The 17,457-nt window shown below is 46.6% G+C and overlaps 1 protein-coding gene across 5 annotated transcripts in view; it reads left to right on the top strand.

Moving 5' to 3' along the window:
• The window catches only part of PLAT (plasminogen activator, tissue type), a 29,574-nt gene extending 15,767 nt beyond the window's left edge, over positions 1-13,807 (top strand). For all 5 annotated transcript variants that reach the window (XM_077931063.1, XM_028741534.2, XM_077931061.1 and 2 more), the window contains 9 exons: positions 392-566; positions 3,201-3,292; positions 4,336-4,507; positions 6,828-6,913; positions 7,372-7,561; positions 8,894-9,030; positions 9,134-9,274; positions 12,050-12,198; positions 12,853-13,807. In XM_077931063.1, coding sequence (XP_077787189.1) covers positions 392-566; positions 3,201-3,292; positions 4,336-4,507; positions 6,828-6,913; positions 7,372-7,561; positions 8,894-9,030; positions 9,134-9,274; positions 12,050-12,198; positions 12,853-13,011 — 1,301 coding nt within the window. In that variant the 3' untranslated portion in view covers positions 13,012-13,807. The remainder of the gene's footprint in view (positions 1-391; positions 567-3,200; positions 3,293-4,335; positions 4,508-6,827; positions 6,914-7,371; positions 7,562-8,893; positions 9,031-9,133; positions 9,275-12,049; positions 12,199-12,852) is intronic.
• Positions 13,808-17,457: the final 3,650 nt, after the last annotated feature.

The raw sequence follows: 17,457 nt of genomic DNA, 5'->3' as shown, positions 1-17,457 counted from the left end.
GTGAATTTTGCTTTGGTTCATGAGGCTGGTTTCTACACACAAACTGTGGCATTCCTCTCTATCCTCCAGCCAGACAAGCAAGAACCATTATCAGAGTTCAAGACCACATTCCAGCAAGTCAAAAACATTTGAGGAGAGGTTGCAAAGTAGGGCTAGTGAGAGGGGTGGAGATGCTGAGGGCCGGGGAGCCGGGAGAGAGTCCCAGGAGCTAAACAGAATAGACCTGGGGGGGGGGGTCACATGTGGCCCACAGGCCCCTGCCGTCTAGCCCCCAGTGACCACGGCTGCAATCTCCCATCTTGATCCTGAGCAGCCCCATGGATGCAAGATGTGCGCAGAGTACCTTTGGAGAACAGGCGGGAGACTGAATACTCTGCTCCTCCTTTTTCAGATACCAAAGCCAAGTGTTACCAGGGCGCTGGAGAGGGCTACATGGGGACATGGAACACAACTGTGAGTGGAGCCAAGTGCTTGAACTGGAAGCTCGATTCCTTGAGGAATAAGCGGTACAATGCGTACCGGGCAGATGCCGCTAGGTTGGGCCTTGGAAACCACAACTATTGCAGGTGAGAAAGTGAGTTTAGGAGGGGCCTCTTCCTCTTCTTGCCCCCCAATACTGCCCCCCATCTTCTTGCCCCCCAATACTGTGGGACATTATTGCAGTCAAACCAATACAGTGGTGCCTCGCAAGACAAAAAGAATCCGTTCTGCGATTCTCTTCGTCTAGCGGTTTTTTCGTCTTGCGAAGCAACCCCATAAGCGGATTAGCGCTATTAGCGGCTTAGCGGCTATTAAAGGCTTAGCGGCTAAGCTGCTAAAAGGCTATTAGTGGCTTAGCACCTTTGAAAAAGGGGGGGAAAGTGGGGGGGAAATGGCGAGACTCGCAAGAGGTTTTCGTCTTGCGAAGCAAGCGCATAGGGAAATTCGTCTTGCGAAGCGCATCACAAACGGAAAACCCTTTCGTCTAGCAGGTTTTCCGTCTTGCGAGGCATTCGTCTTGTGGGGCACCACTGTAATTTATGTTTTACCAGATAGGTACATGAAGGGGCGGAGGCTCATAGAGCTTTCTTGTCAAATTTGCTAGAGAGAACTCTGTGAGATCACTTCCTTTGTCTGCTTTGGCAGGAAGCTGTAGCACTACATCCTTCCAGCGTGGGCAGCCTCCTCTTTCTTCGTCATGCTTCCAAGCTGACCACATGTCCATGCCTGAGGTCTGCAGCTCAGACATAATTTTGAACTTACCTTTTGTACTTTGGTAACTTAGATATTACAATCGTACTTTGGTTTTGGAACAGCTTATTTCCTGAACATTTTGGCTCCTGAATGCTGCAAACCCAGAAGTGACTGTTCCAGTTTGCAAACTATTTTTGGAAGCTGAACGTCCAACAGGGCTTCTGCGGCTTCCGATTGGCTACAGGAGCTTCCTGCAGCCAATCAGAAGCCAAGTTTTAGTTTCTGAATGTTTTGGAAGTCAAATGGACTTCCAGAATGGATTTCTTTCGACTTCCAAGGTACGACTGTAGTTATAAACATGCTTTTATTTGGTGCTGCAATTGCTACTTCAACCTAGATTATGTAAGTAAATACTACTTTTACTTCTTTACAAAACAATGTGTGATTGTTGTTTTTAAGGGGTAGACAATGGGTAATACCAGGAAAATCCAGTCTGCCTTTAGAGCATCCTGGATTATTGTTTGTAGAAGCTTAAATCAAACTTTTCTTAGCTTCAAAGTTTAAGCTGCAAAGGATGGTACTCTGTTGATCTCACAAATGTGAGCAAGGAAGGATAATAACTAAACCATGTATCCTCTCCTAGTGCCGAAATCCATTCCCACAAATACATCCTTGTAGGCAAAATCTACTCTGAGCGGGAGAAATATTGACATTGTCGAATAAGGATACTGCAGAGCTGGAAAAGGTTCAGAAAAGGGCGACCAAAATGGTTGAGAGCATCTCCACTGTGAGGAAAGGTTACAACATTTTAGTTTAGTGTAAGTGAGACTTTGGGAAGACACACAAGGTGGAGGTGTATAATATCATTTCATCATAATTTCATGAAACTGTGTGCTCTTTGTGGAGAAAGGGAATAAATAGGAAGACATCTAGGCCATATAGTGAAGCTGAAGATTGGAAGATTCAGGGCTGACAACAGGAAGGACGTCTTCCCTCAGGGCTTAGAATTAAACTATGGAGCTCCTTCCCCCAAGGCGTAGTGTCAACCACCAACTTGGGTTGAGAAGACCAATTCCCACGAGCCTAAGAGGAGCCTGTGGGAGCCGGTGGAGGCAAAGCAGAGTCAAAATGGCCAGCGGCCATCAAGGGCCCCTCTCCGCTGCTGCTGCTGCTGCCTCCTCCTCCTCCTCCTCCTCCTCCTTTTCCCCCTCCTCCTCCATGAATTGGTCCAATCCTCTTTTAAAGACATTCCGGTTGGTGGTTACCGCTGCCCCTGTGGGAGTGAGTTCCAGAGCTGAATTCTGCACTTCATGAAGAAATAATTTTTAAAAATCTATCCTGAATCTTCCAACAGTCAGCTTCATTGGGTGTGATATGAGAGAGGGAAGAAAACGTCTCCAACCACTTTATTCATGCCTTGCATAATTTCATAAAATTTCATCGTGTCACCTCACACTTGCCTTTTCTCTAAATTAAAAAGTCCCCAATGCAACAGCCTTTCTTCATAGGAGAGTCACTTCATCCCTTAATTATTTTGGCAGCCCTTTTCCTGGGGGATAAGGCTGTCAGTGGCTACTGGCCTTGACGGAGGTGATGCTTCCCTTGGGCAGTCGGCTTCTGAATAGCAAGTGGGGGGCGGGACAGGGCAAGTGCTCTTGCACCCAGGAAAGGCTGCTTCCAAGCCTTTCACTGACTTCTAGTTGGCTGCTGTGAGAACCGAGCGTCTGTCTAGATGTTTCTTCGTATGATCTAGCAAGACCCTTCCTACATCCTTCAAATTATCACTGCATTATTTTGAGCATAAATGTTGGCCTCCCCCCCATTTCCCCCCCTTATTTTTGAGGTTGCAGCTGAGTTTGCAGCTGTCTCCAGTGGTGCAGTGGGCCAGTGCATCTGACTATCAACCAGAAGGTTGGTGGTTGGACTAGATGACCCCTGGAGTCCCTTCCAGCTCTACAATTCTACACTTCTATGATAAATGTCTTAATGGTACAAAATGCCCAGTGTTTGCCTTTCCTTTCCTCTAGAAACCCCGATTCCGACACCATGCCCTGGTGCTTTGTCTACAAAGGAAACAAGTACAGCTTTGAGTTCTGCAGCCTCCCTCCCTGCGCCAACAGTAGGTTCAAGGCTCCTCTGCAGTGGGGCAGAGCCAGGTGGGGTGGTGAAAATGTTGTGCTATGAGCGTTGGAGCCGAAGGGAAGAAGGCTGTTAGCAGTTTCTCGCCACATCACGGCCCTGATCCAAATTAACTTGTGTGAATTCCACACCCACACACTTGTATTTTGGTCTGCTCCTTTTCAAAAGAAATATGCACCAGACTCCGAGAATCTTGCGTGGAATCTTGAGCTCTAGTTCCACCACAATCATTCCCTATTTGTGCAGCATGTTTAGTTTTGCAGAAACAAAGAATTGGCTTCATATATGGTTATTGCCATGCTTGCAGGAAAATGGAGTAGAAAACTTGTGGTAGTTGGCCTCAATGACCAAACTCGCTCATTACGGTAAAAAAAGAGAAGATGAGAAGATACAATATATACTAAAAGAGACTTGATTATGAATTAAATAAAAATGGGAGGGTGCTGGCTTCAAATAATCATTTTGCAATGTTCTGATGGCATTCAACTTAAACATTTTCTTAATGTTGCATTTTGGATATTGATACCTTCATGTTTGCAGCAAAAATGTATTATCTTGTTTATTACAAATTATTTAATAGGGCTCGTATTCATAAGGTATGTGTAAGCTTTGTTCTAAGACATGTACAGTAACTTTCGGCTTTTTCTGTGTTGGTTTTCTAGTTAAATAAAAATCATTTAAAACTTTTCTAGTTAAATAAAATATGTAAAATTTAATTTAAGAACCAGCCCCATCCCTTGTAACATCTGTGGGGCTTTACAGATGAAAGGTGGGTCCCTGCCCCAAGGATCATACATTTAAGGCACACACACCCCCAACTTGGAAACTGTGGGTCATCAGGGGTGCTGGGAGTTGTAGCTCTGTGAGAGGTAAACTGGAGCTCCTATGATTCTTGGGGGGGGGGGGGGGAGGTGCTTTTAATGTAGGCTTCACAATTAAAAATCTGCAGTGAGAAAAATCCTCAAACTATATGCCCCATGAATGTGGTTTGGGACTGATGCAAACCTGCCTTTTTTGTCACAGAAAGCCATACTTGCATTTCTGGAAGAGGCAACAACTATCGAGGTCCCCACAACCACACGGAATCGGGTGCTGCTTGCTTGAGGTGGGATTCCCAGTTCCTTACTGGGCTGGTCTTCAATTCCCATAGGGAGGATGCAGAGCAGCTCGGTCTCACTAGCCACAACTTCTGCAGGTAAGCAGACCCTCGCCTTTTCTCCTTGCAGTTTTTTGTCCAGAAAGAAAAACTAAATGCAAAACATGGCTTATTGATAAGATATGTGTTTGGCCCGCTCTGCCTTATCTAGTGTAAGAACAATAACCCGCTGATTTGCTCTGCCCTGTGTGCTGCTTTTATTGAATTCATAGAAATAATTCTGCAATTAGATGAGGCTGTGTTTTTGGGGTCATCCAATCCATTTGTGCCATTTCATTCATGTTTGCTACAAATGCCTATGTGGTTGTTGATAAAATATTGGTGAAAACCCAAATTTGGATGTGGTCATGTGTAGGATTGCATTCAGTGTCTTGGCGTGTGTTCCACTGGTGTACGCATATATGATCTTGCACACTGGTAAAAAAAACACCACACACAAAGAATCTTGATGCAGTTATCTAGAAACTCAGGAAGTGGACTTGTACATTCCCTGCACCCACCACAATACGGCACTGACTGGCATTGGCACTGACTGGAGATGGAACGTGGGTCCCTTGGCATCCCACCATTGGCCAGGCTGGTGGGAAACATCTGGAGGGTATGTTTAGCAGCCACTTTCCAACTTTCACTGAATCATAGAATCATAGAGTTGGAAGAGACCACAAGGGCCATCAAGTCCAACCCCCTGCCAAGCAGGAAACACCATCAGAGCACTCCTGACATATGGTTGTCAAGCCTCTGCTTAAAGACCTCCAAAGACGGAGACTCCACCACACTCCTTGGCAGCAAATTCCACTGTCGAACAGCTCTTACTGTCAGGAAGTTCTTCCTAATGTTTAGGTGGAATCTTCTTTCTTGTAGTTTGGATCCATTGCTCCGTGTCCGCTTCTCTGGAGCAGCAGAAAACAACCTTTCTCCCTCCTCTATATGACATCCTTTTATATATTTGAACATGGCTATCATATCACCCCTTAATCTCTTCTCCAGGCTAAACATGCCCAGCTCCCTTAGCCGTTCCTCATAAGTCATCGTTTCCAGGCCTTTGACCATTTTGGTTGCCCTCCTCTGGACACGTTCCAGTTTGTCAGTGTCCTTCTTGAACTGTGGTGCCCTTCTATCTGGGATCCTTTTAACTGAACATTTCAGGGATTGAACCTGGGACCTTCTGTATCTGTGGTCCATCCCTGAATGTACCTTGACTTGTCCCAAGGCCACCTTGATGCATTGTGGCAGTGCATTGGTAGTGTGTTACCAGGGCACATCTGTGCACCGGGAACACATTGCAGGGAAGGGAAGAAGTGCAAAAGAATGGAAAGCTGTTGCAAAACATGCCTGCCTAGTGCTCTGTCCAACTTGAAAACAGTAAAAACAAGGGAGAGTTTCAATAGCATTGCTTTCCAGTGCAGAAACTATTCAGATCTTTTAGAATAAAATTGGGATGAGGACAATTTCTCAAGCGCCCCCTTCCCAAGGACTCTGAGTGAGGCTTTGAATCACAGCTGAGGCCAAAGGCCACTTCACACAGTGTCTGTGAAAGCCGACCAGGAGGAGGAGATGATGCTGGATTTAATGGCTTTTGACTTTCCCCAAGTGTTTCCAGGCCTGCCTGTGACTTTATAGTATAGGATGGATTGATGGATGGACACAGGAAGTCACGGCTGTTGCAGAGCTTTCTGTGGCATGGACCAGTTTCAAATTCATGTTGTGTTAAGCTGGGTGGGGAACCTTTGGCCCTCCAGTTGTTGCTGAACTCCAACTCCCATGCACCCACAAAAAGGGCCAAGGATGTTGGGAACTATCATTCAGCACCATCTGGAGGGCCGCTTGAGTCATGGCTTTCCCCCAAATAATTCTGGGAAATATGGTTTGTTAAGGGTGCTCAGAGTTGTTAGGAGACTCATATTTGCCTCCCAGAGCTACAATTCCCAGAGTGGTTTAACTATTCATCCCTCTTCACAGGGAACTCTAGGAATTCTAGCTCTCGGATCAGGAACAGGAGTCTCCCACTAACCTTCAGGCTACTTAACAAACTGCAGCTCCCAGAATTCTTTGCAGGAAGCCCTCTAAAGTGGTATCATAGTGTTCTAAATGTATGATGAGAATGTGGCGCCTTCGTTAGAGCCTTGACCAATCTGCATTGAATGGGGCTGATGGCCAAAACGTCAGGAGTGTTGGGAAAAAGCTGTTCTAAGTACATGCAAAAAACAAAGAAGGTTATAAAGCAGCCCTCTGTAAACTCCAGAACATCGTCTTCAGGGGACATACAAACCTGGGTAGCCCACACTGCTGCTCTTTGCAGGGGCAGAGAGGGGGGAGCATTTGATCTCTGAAGTAATCCTGTTCCACTTTTGTGTTGCAGGAATCCTGATAATAGCACCCAGCCTTGGTGCCACGTGCTCAGGGGTGGCAAGAGGAAGTGGGAATACTGCAATGTGCCAGCTTGCTGTAAGTGCCCGCCTTATCCGTGGGGCAAAATGCCAGCCAACTGCATTTCAGTCGCTGGCTCCAATGGTGTTTTGATGTACCTTTACTATTGTTTTCATTGCTTTGTATTTTATAATAATGTTTCTAAATGTTGTGAGCCACCTTGGCTCTAGCTTTGGGAGGAAAGGTGGGATAAATACTACTGCTGTCTATTGTCTTATGAGCACCTACCACAGACCTTCCTCTTCCAACTTTTAAGCAGAGATCTTTCTGTGTCTGCATCTGTAGTGGAATTGTTTTGAAGATGCTTTTATCATTAAACTGTTTGCCACCCTGGTTCCTTTGAGAGGACGGATGGGATAGCAATGTGCTAAATAAATGAAGAGGTCGGCCCTGTGAGAGCATTTTGCCCCAAGCGGAGAGTTAACGTTGTATCTGAGTCTGGGGTACATTTTCCTTGTTTTCCTGGCCACCTACAGCCACGTGTGGAACGAGAAAGTACCGTCAGTCTCAGTTTCGGATCAAAGGAGGCCTCTACTCGTACATCCAGTCCCACCCGTGGCAGGCGGCCATCTTTGTCAGGATACAAGGAGTAGAGGCCTACCTCTGTGGTGGGGTCCTGATCCATTCCTGTTGGGTCCTCTCAGCTGCCCACTGCTTTGTGGAAAGGTAAGAGTCCAGCGCCTGATTTGCCGTCTCTTCTGCACTTGCTGCCCCCTCAGCAAGTCTCTTGAAGTCAGAGGCAATTTGTGGTTCTGGAGATGAAGGGCCAAGTGGGAGGCAGCAACATTTGTGCATTGAGCAATTGTTCCGTTCGTGCAGGTTTTTCTTGGAGTAATAGCAGGTGGGATTCTACTGGGGGGGGGGGCGGTTTGTTGCTGCAGTCCGGATCTCCCCCGCTCCTGTTCCTGCTATTTGTATTGGGAGGCAAGTCCCAATTCTCCATCTACCTCAATACCCGCCCCCCCCCCCGGACAGGAAACATCCCTTCAAGGTCTGGGGCAGGGTTTTTTGTCCCCCCCCCCCCCAAGACACAAAATGTTTGCTTTGTTGTTATATGAAAGTAATCCATCCAGCAACTTTGCAAGGCAGCCAGTTTTCTCCCCCTGTAAGGGATGTTGTGAAGAAAGACAGTCAGTCCTTAGCTAACGCACCAAGAAATGTAGCCTTTCTAGGCCCTTTAAAATGGATAGGAAATGTTGCACCCGAGCAGGGATGAAAAGAGTCAAACGACACCAAGGGGTTAAATCCAGAGAAAGAGCTTTTATTCTGCCATCCGGGGGCAGAGGAGCAAGTGTGATAGAGTCACAAAACAAGCATGAGTTCAAAGCCATTTGCAGAGAGTATATATTCCCCTTCCAGTTCCCTCCCCTTTCTCCTCCTTCTGAAAAGTTCTGCCCCATGTCTCCTGAGCATGAACAGAAAGTTCCTGTCTTGGGACTCTTTTTGGACTCTTCACAGGAAAGGGGGTGAGAAACCAAAGGGGGTTTCAGAGTGTTCAGATATGTTTCATTCTCTTGTCCTGGCATAGTTCCCGGACAGAAAGTTGCAATCTGGTTTTTAACAAGGCCACTGGCCTTAGAAACAAAAAGGCTCTGAGAAACAATGGACTCTGTTCTCTACCTTCGTTACAGTCTTTTTGTTACGGCAAGAGGAATATGCTTAGCTAATGCTTTTAGCCTTATTTGAAAAGTGCTTGAGGCGAGGCTTTGAGGCCTGGCTGGGGAGGGGGAATTCATAAACAGTTTTGGGGTTTTAGGGTAACCTTAACTGTCTTTCTTCAGTTGCACATGGTTGAGCTGAAGCTTGAGCAAAGGCCTTCCAGTTCCTCTTCTGGGCAACCACGGTGGTCAGTTAGCTGCAAAGCCATGGTTACAACTGGACCTTGAAGGCCTTGAACGCTTGAGCAAGGAAGTTGAAGTCTGTATTTTTAGGAGCATAAATTACACCTGAACTTGGCAGTCACCAAAGCTGTCCCCCCCCCGCCCCCCAATTCTGTAGGTTTGACACCAGTCGTCTCAAGGTTGTGTTGGGCAGGACTTCCCGCAGAAACCCGGAATGGTCTGAACAGACATTCTCAGTGGAGAAATACGTTGTACATAAAAGCTTTGTGCAGAGCACCTTTGACAACGATATTGGTAAGACCTTTCCCTCCCTACACACAGACCTAGATCTGCACCTGCTCCAGCCTCTTGCCTTGACCCACCCTGACTTTTTCTTTGCTTTTTCTCTTTTTGCTAGCTCTTCTGAAGCTGAAGTCCTTGTACAATGAGTGTGCAATGGAGACAGATTCCGTTCGTCCTGTCTGCCTCCCAGAGCCTGGCCTGAAGCTGCCTGACTGGACAGAATGTGAGATCTCAGGCTACGGCAAGCATGAAGAATGTAAGAACTTCTGGCTTGCCTCTTGAGAGTTGTGCTCCTAAGCCCCAACCCAATAGCTAGCTAGGGAGACACCAACCCCGTCCATTTCTCTTCCTCGTCTTTCCAGTTTGTTACACTTCTGCATCAGTTTGAGAATTTTTGTACATGTCCATTTTCTAAGCAGTTTCCCCTAAAATAATGAAAGTCATCTTGTTTTAATTAATACAGGCATTCCTGTGTATGATTTTTCTAATGTTTGTTTATTAAGGTGTATGCATCTTTTGTATGGAAAAGTGCTTTGCAAAAATTGGAGAAGGGTGAATCTCAAAAGATAACTGTATTGTGGTTTGGGAAATGCAAATATGTAAGTTAGTTTTTCAAATCAAACCAAGCAAATTTCTCCCTCTCCTATTCTGCATCCAAACCCCTTCTGCATTTTGAGCAATGTTGAGTAGTGTTGGAGAACTTGCCAGTGGATTCTGGGTCTCTCTCACTGCCTTTGACAGCCACCCCCCACCAAAAAAAACCACCTGTGCAACCTTCCCTTTCCTTGCAGTAGTCCTAGGCCAGTGATGGCGAACCTTTTAGAGACAGAGTGCCCAAACTGCAACCCAAAACCCACTTATTTTTCGCAAAGTGCCAACACGGCAATTTAACCTGAATACTGAGGTTTTAGTTTAGAAAAAACAACTCATACATTAACATATTTTGTCTTAAAAGAAAAACACAATTACAGAGCTTTCAATGATACAAACAACTTTTTATTGAAAGGTAAAAGTTTGCATTATCCTTGTTTGGGAAATCATGAAAAAGGGAATTACTCCCAGACAACATGGCCGTTTTGATAGTTTCCCTTCCAGAAACTTCTTTGGGAGATTTCAAAGCAGAAGCTGCATGGCCGCCTGTCATGGATGCTGTGGCTGAAATCCCTGCATCGCAGGGGGGGGGGGTTGGACTTAGAGGACCCTCAGGCTCCCTTCCAACTCCCCACAACCCTATGCGAAAACCAAAACAGTCTCTTTTGGCCTCCCCTGTGTGTCCCCTAGCAGGGAGGATCTGGCACTTACCCATGGCGATGGGAGAGAGTTCAGCTCAAAAGTTTACTTCCCAGCCTGACCAAGCAGGCAAAAAGGAAATTTCGGTCACAGCCTGGGAGGGAGGAGCCCCAGCACAGTTCCTAGGGGCAGCATGCGCGCTGAATAGAGCTGCGCATGTGCGAGTAGCCGGTTTGCCACCCGCGGGCTGCAGCTGAAATGGGAAGGTTCCATTCCGCTGTCTTAAAGAGCCTCGGTGCAGAAGTGCCAGTAAGCCGGGTGGCGTTTTGCTCCCTCCTGCACAAGTGGGCTTGAGAAGTGCAGCCCGGCGGGCTAGCCATTGAATCATAGGAGTGTGGGGAGTCGGAAAGGGCGACGGGGTACGTGCCCACAGAGAGGGCTCTGAGCGCCTCCTCTGGCACGCATGCCATAGCTTCACCACCACTCACCTAGGCGGCAGCGGGGCGGGGGGAGGTTGTTTCACAAATGTCTTATGTACTTGCTGAAATTAAGGTCACTTGGTCTGGAATGGGACTGTCCAGTTGCCAGATTTCATCTGTTGCACAGCTGCAGAATCAGCCTCTCTCAACAAACATCTCCCTGCTCCTAATTTGATGCAGTGTTTGTCTGTGAGATGAATTCCTATCTGCTTACTAACTGATCTATATGACTGAACCAAGTTTACATCAGCAGAGCATCTGGCTTCTATTAGAGCTGGCCAGATCCCGAAAGTGGTGACCTTTATCCTACGTGTTTTGGGAACTTCATTTCTTCTTTTCAAATTTCTGTGTGCCATGGCTTTCAAAGCCAATGAAAAGGCAGCTACCTGGAGCAGAGGCAGGCAGCGCCTGGTCCTGGTCCTTGCATGTCCACCTGTGTCTGGGATGCCTCTCTTCAGAGGGCTGGGGTGGAGAGCTTGCATGATGGAAAGCTCATTCAAACAAAAGCATATCTCTGTATGCAGAAACCTGGCTTTTCTCTGAAATCTTGTTTTCTGTGTGCAGTGAATTCTTTGTTTTTCTTTGGTATTGAGGAACATTCTGCCATTTGAGCCTCTAACTCTTAACTGCCTTCATGGCTGACTCTACAGTCAGTGATCATATATATCCTGCAGTATGCAGAACATGGTGCAGAGACTTGTTGAATCAGGGGTGGGGAACCTTTTCTGACTGGGGGGGCAATATCTTTATCTCCCCACCCCTGCCTGGCCAGACTTGGGTCAGTCGCTTGACATCACTATGATGTCAGGTGATGCTGCACTTTGACGCTCCAATTTGCCAGGACTTCAAAGTGCAGTATGGGATGGTTTGAAAGCCTTTTGCAAACAACCCCAGTGCTGTGCTTTGGCTACATGCACCTGTTCCTTTTTTCTTTTAAAAAAAAAAAGATTTTATTAAGACTTTTCATAATACATACAATTAAACAACAAACTAATCTAAACAAAAACAAAGAAAAAAAGAGGGGTGGAAGAATGATTCAAAGTCCTGTTTCCAGCTGTTCTTCCCTCTGCTAGGTGATGTTTTTCCAGTCTTCAATTCAGGCATTCAATTTTCTTTCAAGACAAGAAGTCCAGAAGAAGTTCTCTGATTATTATTATTATAGATAAACATCAGCCAAAACCTTCTGCCAATCCAACATCACAACTTTTGCTCTAATATTAAGAAGTATTCAGTCCTTGCTCTTTATTCACTCCAGAGTTTCTTCACTGTGATTATGTATTAAGACAATAATCCAGATGAATATGTTCTCTTTCTATCTACAGTTTCTGCTTTCTTCTCGGAGCGTCTGAAGGAAGGACATGTGAGGCTCTATCCAGACAGCCAATGCACACCCAAGCTCCTTTCAAACAGGACGGTCACTGAGAACATGCTGTGTGCAGGAGACACCAGGGAGATTGACGATGCCTGCAAGGTAATCCCAGTTCTAGGAATGTTAGGAATTGCCCTGCTGGATCAGACCATCCCTGCACTTTGCAGTCGTGAATCGCATAGAGCAATGTTTCTCAGACTGGGGTCCTCAGCTGTTGTTGGACTTCAACTCCCCTCATGGCTGACCACTGGTTCTGCTAGCTAAGGATGATGGGTGTTGTACAACAACAGCTGAGGACCCAAGTTTGAGAAACACTGCCAATCAATTTAATTGAGTAACCTCTTGAGTTTCGTGATGATGAACTCTACAATTCTGTGATTCTGTTGTATTTCCTTTTGGGGCCTTTTTAAAATATAGTTTTTTGAGTGGATGCAAACATTTTGAACTAGCCTTCAGGACCAGGCTGGGGAAGGCTGCTTCACCCTTTCCTCCTAGATCACCATATCTCTTTGGCATCAACCTTTGCAAACAGCGTTCATGAAAGCAGCAAGGAAGACCACTGACCCACTTAAAGGTTAGCTCATTTGGGCGCCTGGGTATAGGCAGCTTATTTAGATACTGGTTCCTGGATCTGCTGATCGTAGGAGGACTAGGTGGCTAATTGTGGCTAAAGACTTGTCTTCAGTGAGCCTTAAAATGAATAATGAACCTGTTGCTCACTTAATTCACCCCCTCCTTTTTCTTTTCTTTTTGCAGGGCGATTCTGGTGGGCCTTTAGTTTGTCTGAACAATGGCCAAATGAACCTGCTGGGGATCATCAGCTGGGGCGTGGGTTGTGGGAAGAAAGGCATTCCGGGCGTCTACACAAAGGTGGTTCACTATCTGAGCTGGATTCAGGAGAACATGAAGCCTTGATGGCACCTGCAAGCCAGTCATTCCTCCCATTGGAATCTCCTTGCATCAGGGAGAGACAGTGGATGGCAGAACACGAAACTTGCTTCCATATGTATGGAGTGGAAACTGGCAGAAAGCAGGCATGTGCGTGTCTGAATTCACCTGCGTGTCCAGCATGCATATGACCCCGACATGCACTTTATGAGAGGAATGAAATCTTCAGCATAGAGCCACACTTGCCTTGTTTAAAGGAGTGTATATCTTTCCCACTTCCACACAGTTAAGAACTTTTCAAACCAGGAAGCCCTGTAAAGAGCAGTTTATGAACAGGAGAAGACAAGAGAGTATATTACTCTAGCAGCAGGCTACACAATGATAATATGTGGGCAGCAGCCAGTAATAATAAATTCTCTCACACACGCTTAGCCTGCTGAATGAAGAAAGCTCCAGTTTCCTAAAGGTATGCGAAGAGAACGTGGGCATTGCAAAGAAGGGCCCTGATCTGCTCCACCATTTCTCCAAGCCGGCTTCCCACTTCTCTCCTGCAAGGCCCCTGACCTGAAAGACCCAAGGCTCCCCCAGCTGGGGACCAAATCGCACTTCTAGTCAGGAACACATTCAGATCCTTTTAATCCAAAAGTTTGCTTGCAGGTATTTAACCTTTCTGTGTATGTTTTATATAAAACACTCTTTAATACAATGTTAACCATCTGTCCAAAGGCAGAGTTGTCTTCTGCCGCTACTTGAAAATACTCCTGTGCTGAAAATTATTCTTCTGTGTGTGGTTCCTAGGGCATTAAACTACCTTGTCTTTGAATTAATTGGTGTGCATTGTATTAATTTGCTTCAATGTTTTTTTCTTTCATTTTTTTTTAAAAAAAAGGGTTACAAAGAAAAGACACGGGCACAGTGTGTATCGACCGATCCAGAGTCCCACTGAAATCAAGAACACAGTAGTTCTGCTTGCCCAGTTCCCACGCATTTTGAGGTGGGTTGTGCAGGAGATCTTTCTCCTAGGTTGTGTGCTCGATGACCAGCTTGGAGGGTGGAGTTTGAATTGACACGACAGTGCGAGGATTGGGCCAATGTGGTGCTTCAGGGCCTCCCTTGAGAATCTGCCCCAGTCCTGTTCCACATTTTTCTTTCGTATTATTCATTAAACTTCTATACTGCCCTTTGAGGATCACAGAGCTATTTACTGTATAAGAGGCAACAGGGCTTAGTGAGCGGGAAGCGGCTGGGGCAGAGAGCAGTCCAGAAGCGGAGGCTGGAGAGGAGGGGAGGGGCCAAGAGGCAGAGATGAGTCTGGCTGCTGAAGAAGCTGGGGGGTCCGCCCCCCTCCTGCGACCAGCTCCCTTCCCCCTGATCTCCCAGAACCAGAAGAGGTGAGAGGGCGGAACACCAACAGGCACAGCAATGGAGTCCAGTTGCTTGAGAAAGAGCTGGGAGAGGAGACTTAGGCAACTGTGGGAAGGTGAGGATCTTCAATCCACACAACTGCCTCATAGGGGCTAGATCTACAGGGATGAGTTGCTGTGCTCACTAGGCCTGGTCTGGCCTGATCCTAAACCTCCGCTGCCATGTGGGATACCTTTGGGAGAAGAAAAGGCTCTACACAAATCTGGAGTCCCCAAGACCTTGTATGCCTCCTTCTGGCAGCCTTTGGACCATGTTAGCGAGGCCCAGAGCAGGGTCTTGTCGCCTGGGCAGCCCAGGACCTCCATCCACACTGCCCAGGCTTGTGCCCCAGGGAAGTCACTTCAGTGCTGCTATAGCAGCAGGTGGACTTCACCCCCAGAGGTGCACTCCATTGTCTCAAGACTGAAGGACGCTAACTTCCAATGTTAACCTGCATTTCATACCCCAGCTCTCGTGTGCCGTTTTTCAGCAGTTCATTTTTTGAACTTGCTGCTCCATAAGCCTGGAATATTTCTCCACCTTTGATCCAAACAGCTACTTATTGAAAGTGCATTTTTTCTCTCTGTGTGTCCTGCTGTTTTTTCATGATCTTCCTTTCTCCCCTCTGCATTCCCTTTCTCTTGCATACCATAGTTTATTAGATTGCAAGCCTGGGGGTCAGAATGTGCCCCTCTTTGATTTCTGCGTGGTGCCCAGCAGGATGCTGAGGACAGCACAAACAGCAAATGTTGGCGAAAGGTCAACTGCAGGAATCAAATAATCCTCATATATAGAAATGACAGAAATAGATGAAAGGAGAAAGAGAGTAGCAAGTAAGATAAAAGAAAAACAAGCAAAATGGTTCAGGGCAGTTAAAGGTGAAGAAAAGAAACAGAAATAATGCAAAAAGGATATTACAGTATTATTATTTCTGAAAATAAGAGATTGGTGGCATACACAATTACTTGGGCATGTCCCACTGAATTCAAGAGGACTTGCATCTGCATTGAGGTATCAGGGTTGCAAATTCCAGGCTTTTCTCCTCCCAACTTCACAAGGTCTTTCTGCTCTGCTGCTGTTCAAAGTTCAAGCCAGGGCTGATTTGGCCTTCTGGTGATTTAGCCTTTCAGGAATGAAGGCCTCACTCCAACGCAGTGAACAAGGCCTTCGGCGGGAGGCTTGTTGACTCAGCGAAATGAGACGGGCATTTCTCCCTCTCCAGAAGCCCCAACAACAGAACAAATGACGGCAGTAATGTGGACGCTTGCTTGGCTCCCTCTGCTGTGTCCTTGACATAGGTAAGCCATGGTTTTCCATGAACTACAACTCCCATCAGCCCCAGTCAGCATATCTTAGGGTTGTCATATTTTTTGGGTTGGGGGGGGCAAAGTTGTTGAGCTTTTTTATTTTTGCCCAAAGTTGTTGAGCTTCTTTTGCAAAATCTCAAAAATATATATGAAGTTTTAAAGGAAATTAGCCAAAATCCAACATGGGTTGCCATACGTCCAGATTTTCCTGGACATTTCAGTGGTTTTCAACCAGACGCTGTTTCCAAGGGATGGATCCTGGCTATGTCTGGGAAATTCCAGACGTATGGAAATCCTAATATAGCTAATAGTCAGGGATGATGCGACTTGTAATCCAGCAATTCCTGAAGGGCCACATCTCTACCATAGAGATCCAGCAATTCCTGAAGGGCCACATCTCTACCATAGAGATCCAGCAATTCCTGAAGGGCCACATCTCTACCATAGAGATCCAGCAATTCCTGAAGGGCCACATCTCTACCATAGAGATCCAGCAATTCCTGAAGGGCCACATCTCTACCATAGAGATCTGGGGGGCAGAGGCTGTTGATTTTGTGCAGTACCAGAGGTGCCTCCTTTCAGCAACTCCTGCAGCCCAGCTGGTGCCAAATGTATTGCTCTGCTTTCCTTTGGACCCCCCCACCAGTGAGGCCGAGAGGCAGGTCTTGTCGTCTGGGAAGCCAAAGACCTCCCTTCACATGGCCCAGGCTGGCGCCCTGGGAAGGTCACTTTGGTGCTACCAACGCAGCAAAAACAAGGCAGGAGGCGGCAGTCACAAGTTACTGTTCTCAGCAGCCACAGCAGGTGCTGTGATTCTCAGAGGTCTGATTCCCACCCCTGCCAAGGCATATGCAGTTGTCTCTTGATACAGATGGCTGTCAACCAACACCACCACAAATTGGGTGTGAAATCTGACCCACCTGGGTGGGGAGGACACCAGTTTGTAGGGAAGCTGACTTGCAGAAGTTGCTGGCGGAGGGCCATAGCTCAGAGCACACACTTTGCAACTGGCTCAATGGAATAAGGATTTGTCTCGTTTAAAATCAGTCCTTTATTCAGAATCATGAGGGCTGGAATCTTACTTTATTATGAGAGGGAAGGGTTTTATTTTGGAGGTAGCAGAGTGCACACTTTAAACACAGAAGGTTCCCAGTTTCGGTCCTCAACATTTCCCTGCCCCAAACCCTGAAGAGTCACTGCCAGTCAGTGTCAGCAACACTTAGTTCAACAGGCCAACTTGACAGGACGCAGCTTCCTATATTCCCATTAGACTGAAGGTGAGTAGCACAAGACCATCAGATCCAGCAACTGGAATCAGGCTTTCAGCGGGCACCAGGAGACAGCAGCACTGAAGGAGTGTGGCGGCAGCGGCAGCACCTGGCAGGCAGCCCAGCCCAACCCTCATCTTTCCAAGGTCAAAAACTGAAGAGGATGCAAACTCATCAGGAAGGCCTGATGATGATAAAGAACTGGGTCATCCCGGGATTAAACTTGGAAGCAACATCAAATTCCAGGCCTTTGAGCAAGCTGAACTTGCCCTCAGAGATCAAAATCAACAGAATGCTTCCAAGTTACCAGAGTAAACATACTGGTTTTTTGTTTTGTTTTTATCAATTTTTATTGGAAGTTTTCCACATAAAATACAATAAAAGCCAAGCTAATCTAAAGAGAAAGCAAGAGAGAGAGAAAAGCAAGAATAGAATCACAGAATTGCAGAGTTGGAAGGGACCCCAAGATTCATAGAGTCCAACCCCCTGCGATG

This window comes from Podarcis muralis, chromosome 7 (assembly GCF_964188315.1).
Source record: "Podarcis muralis chromosome 7, rPodMur119.hap1.1, whole genome shotgun sequence".
Taxonomy (NCBI): Eukaryota; Metazoa; Chordata; class Lepidosauria; order Squamata; family Lacertidae; genus Podarcis; species Podarcis muralis.
Note: the sequence above shows the minus strand (reverse complement) of the source record. Positions and strands in the feature narration are given on the sequence as shown.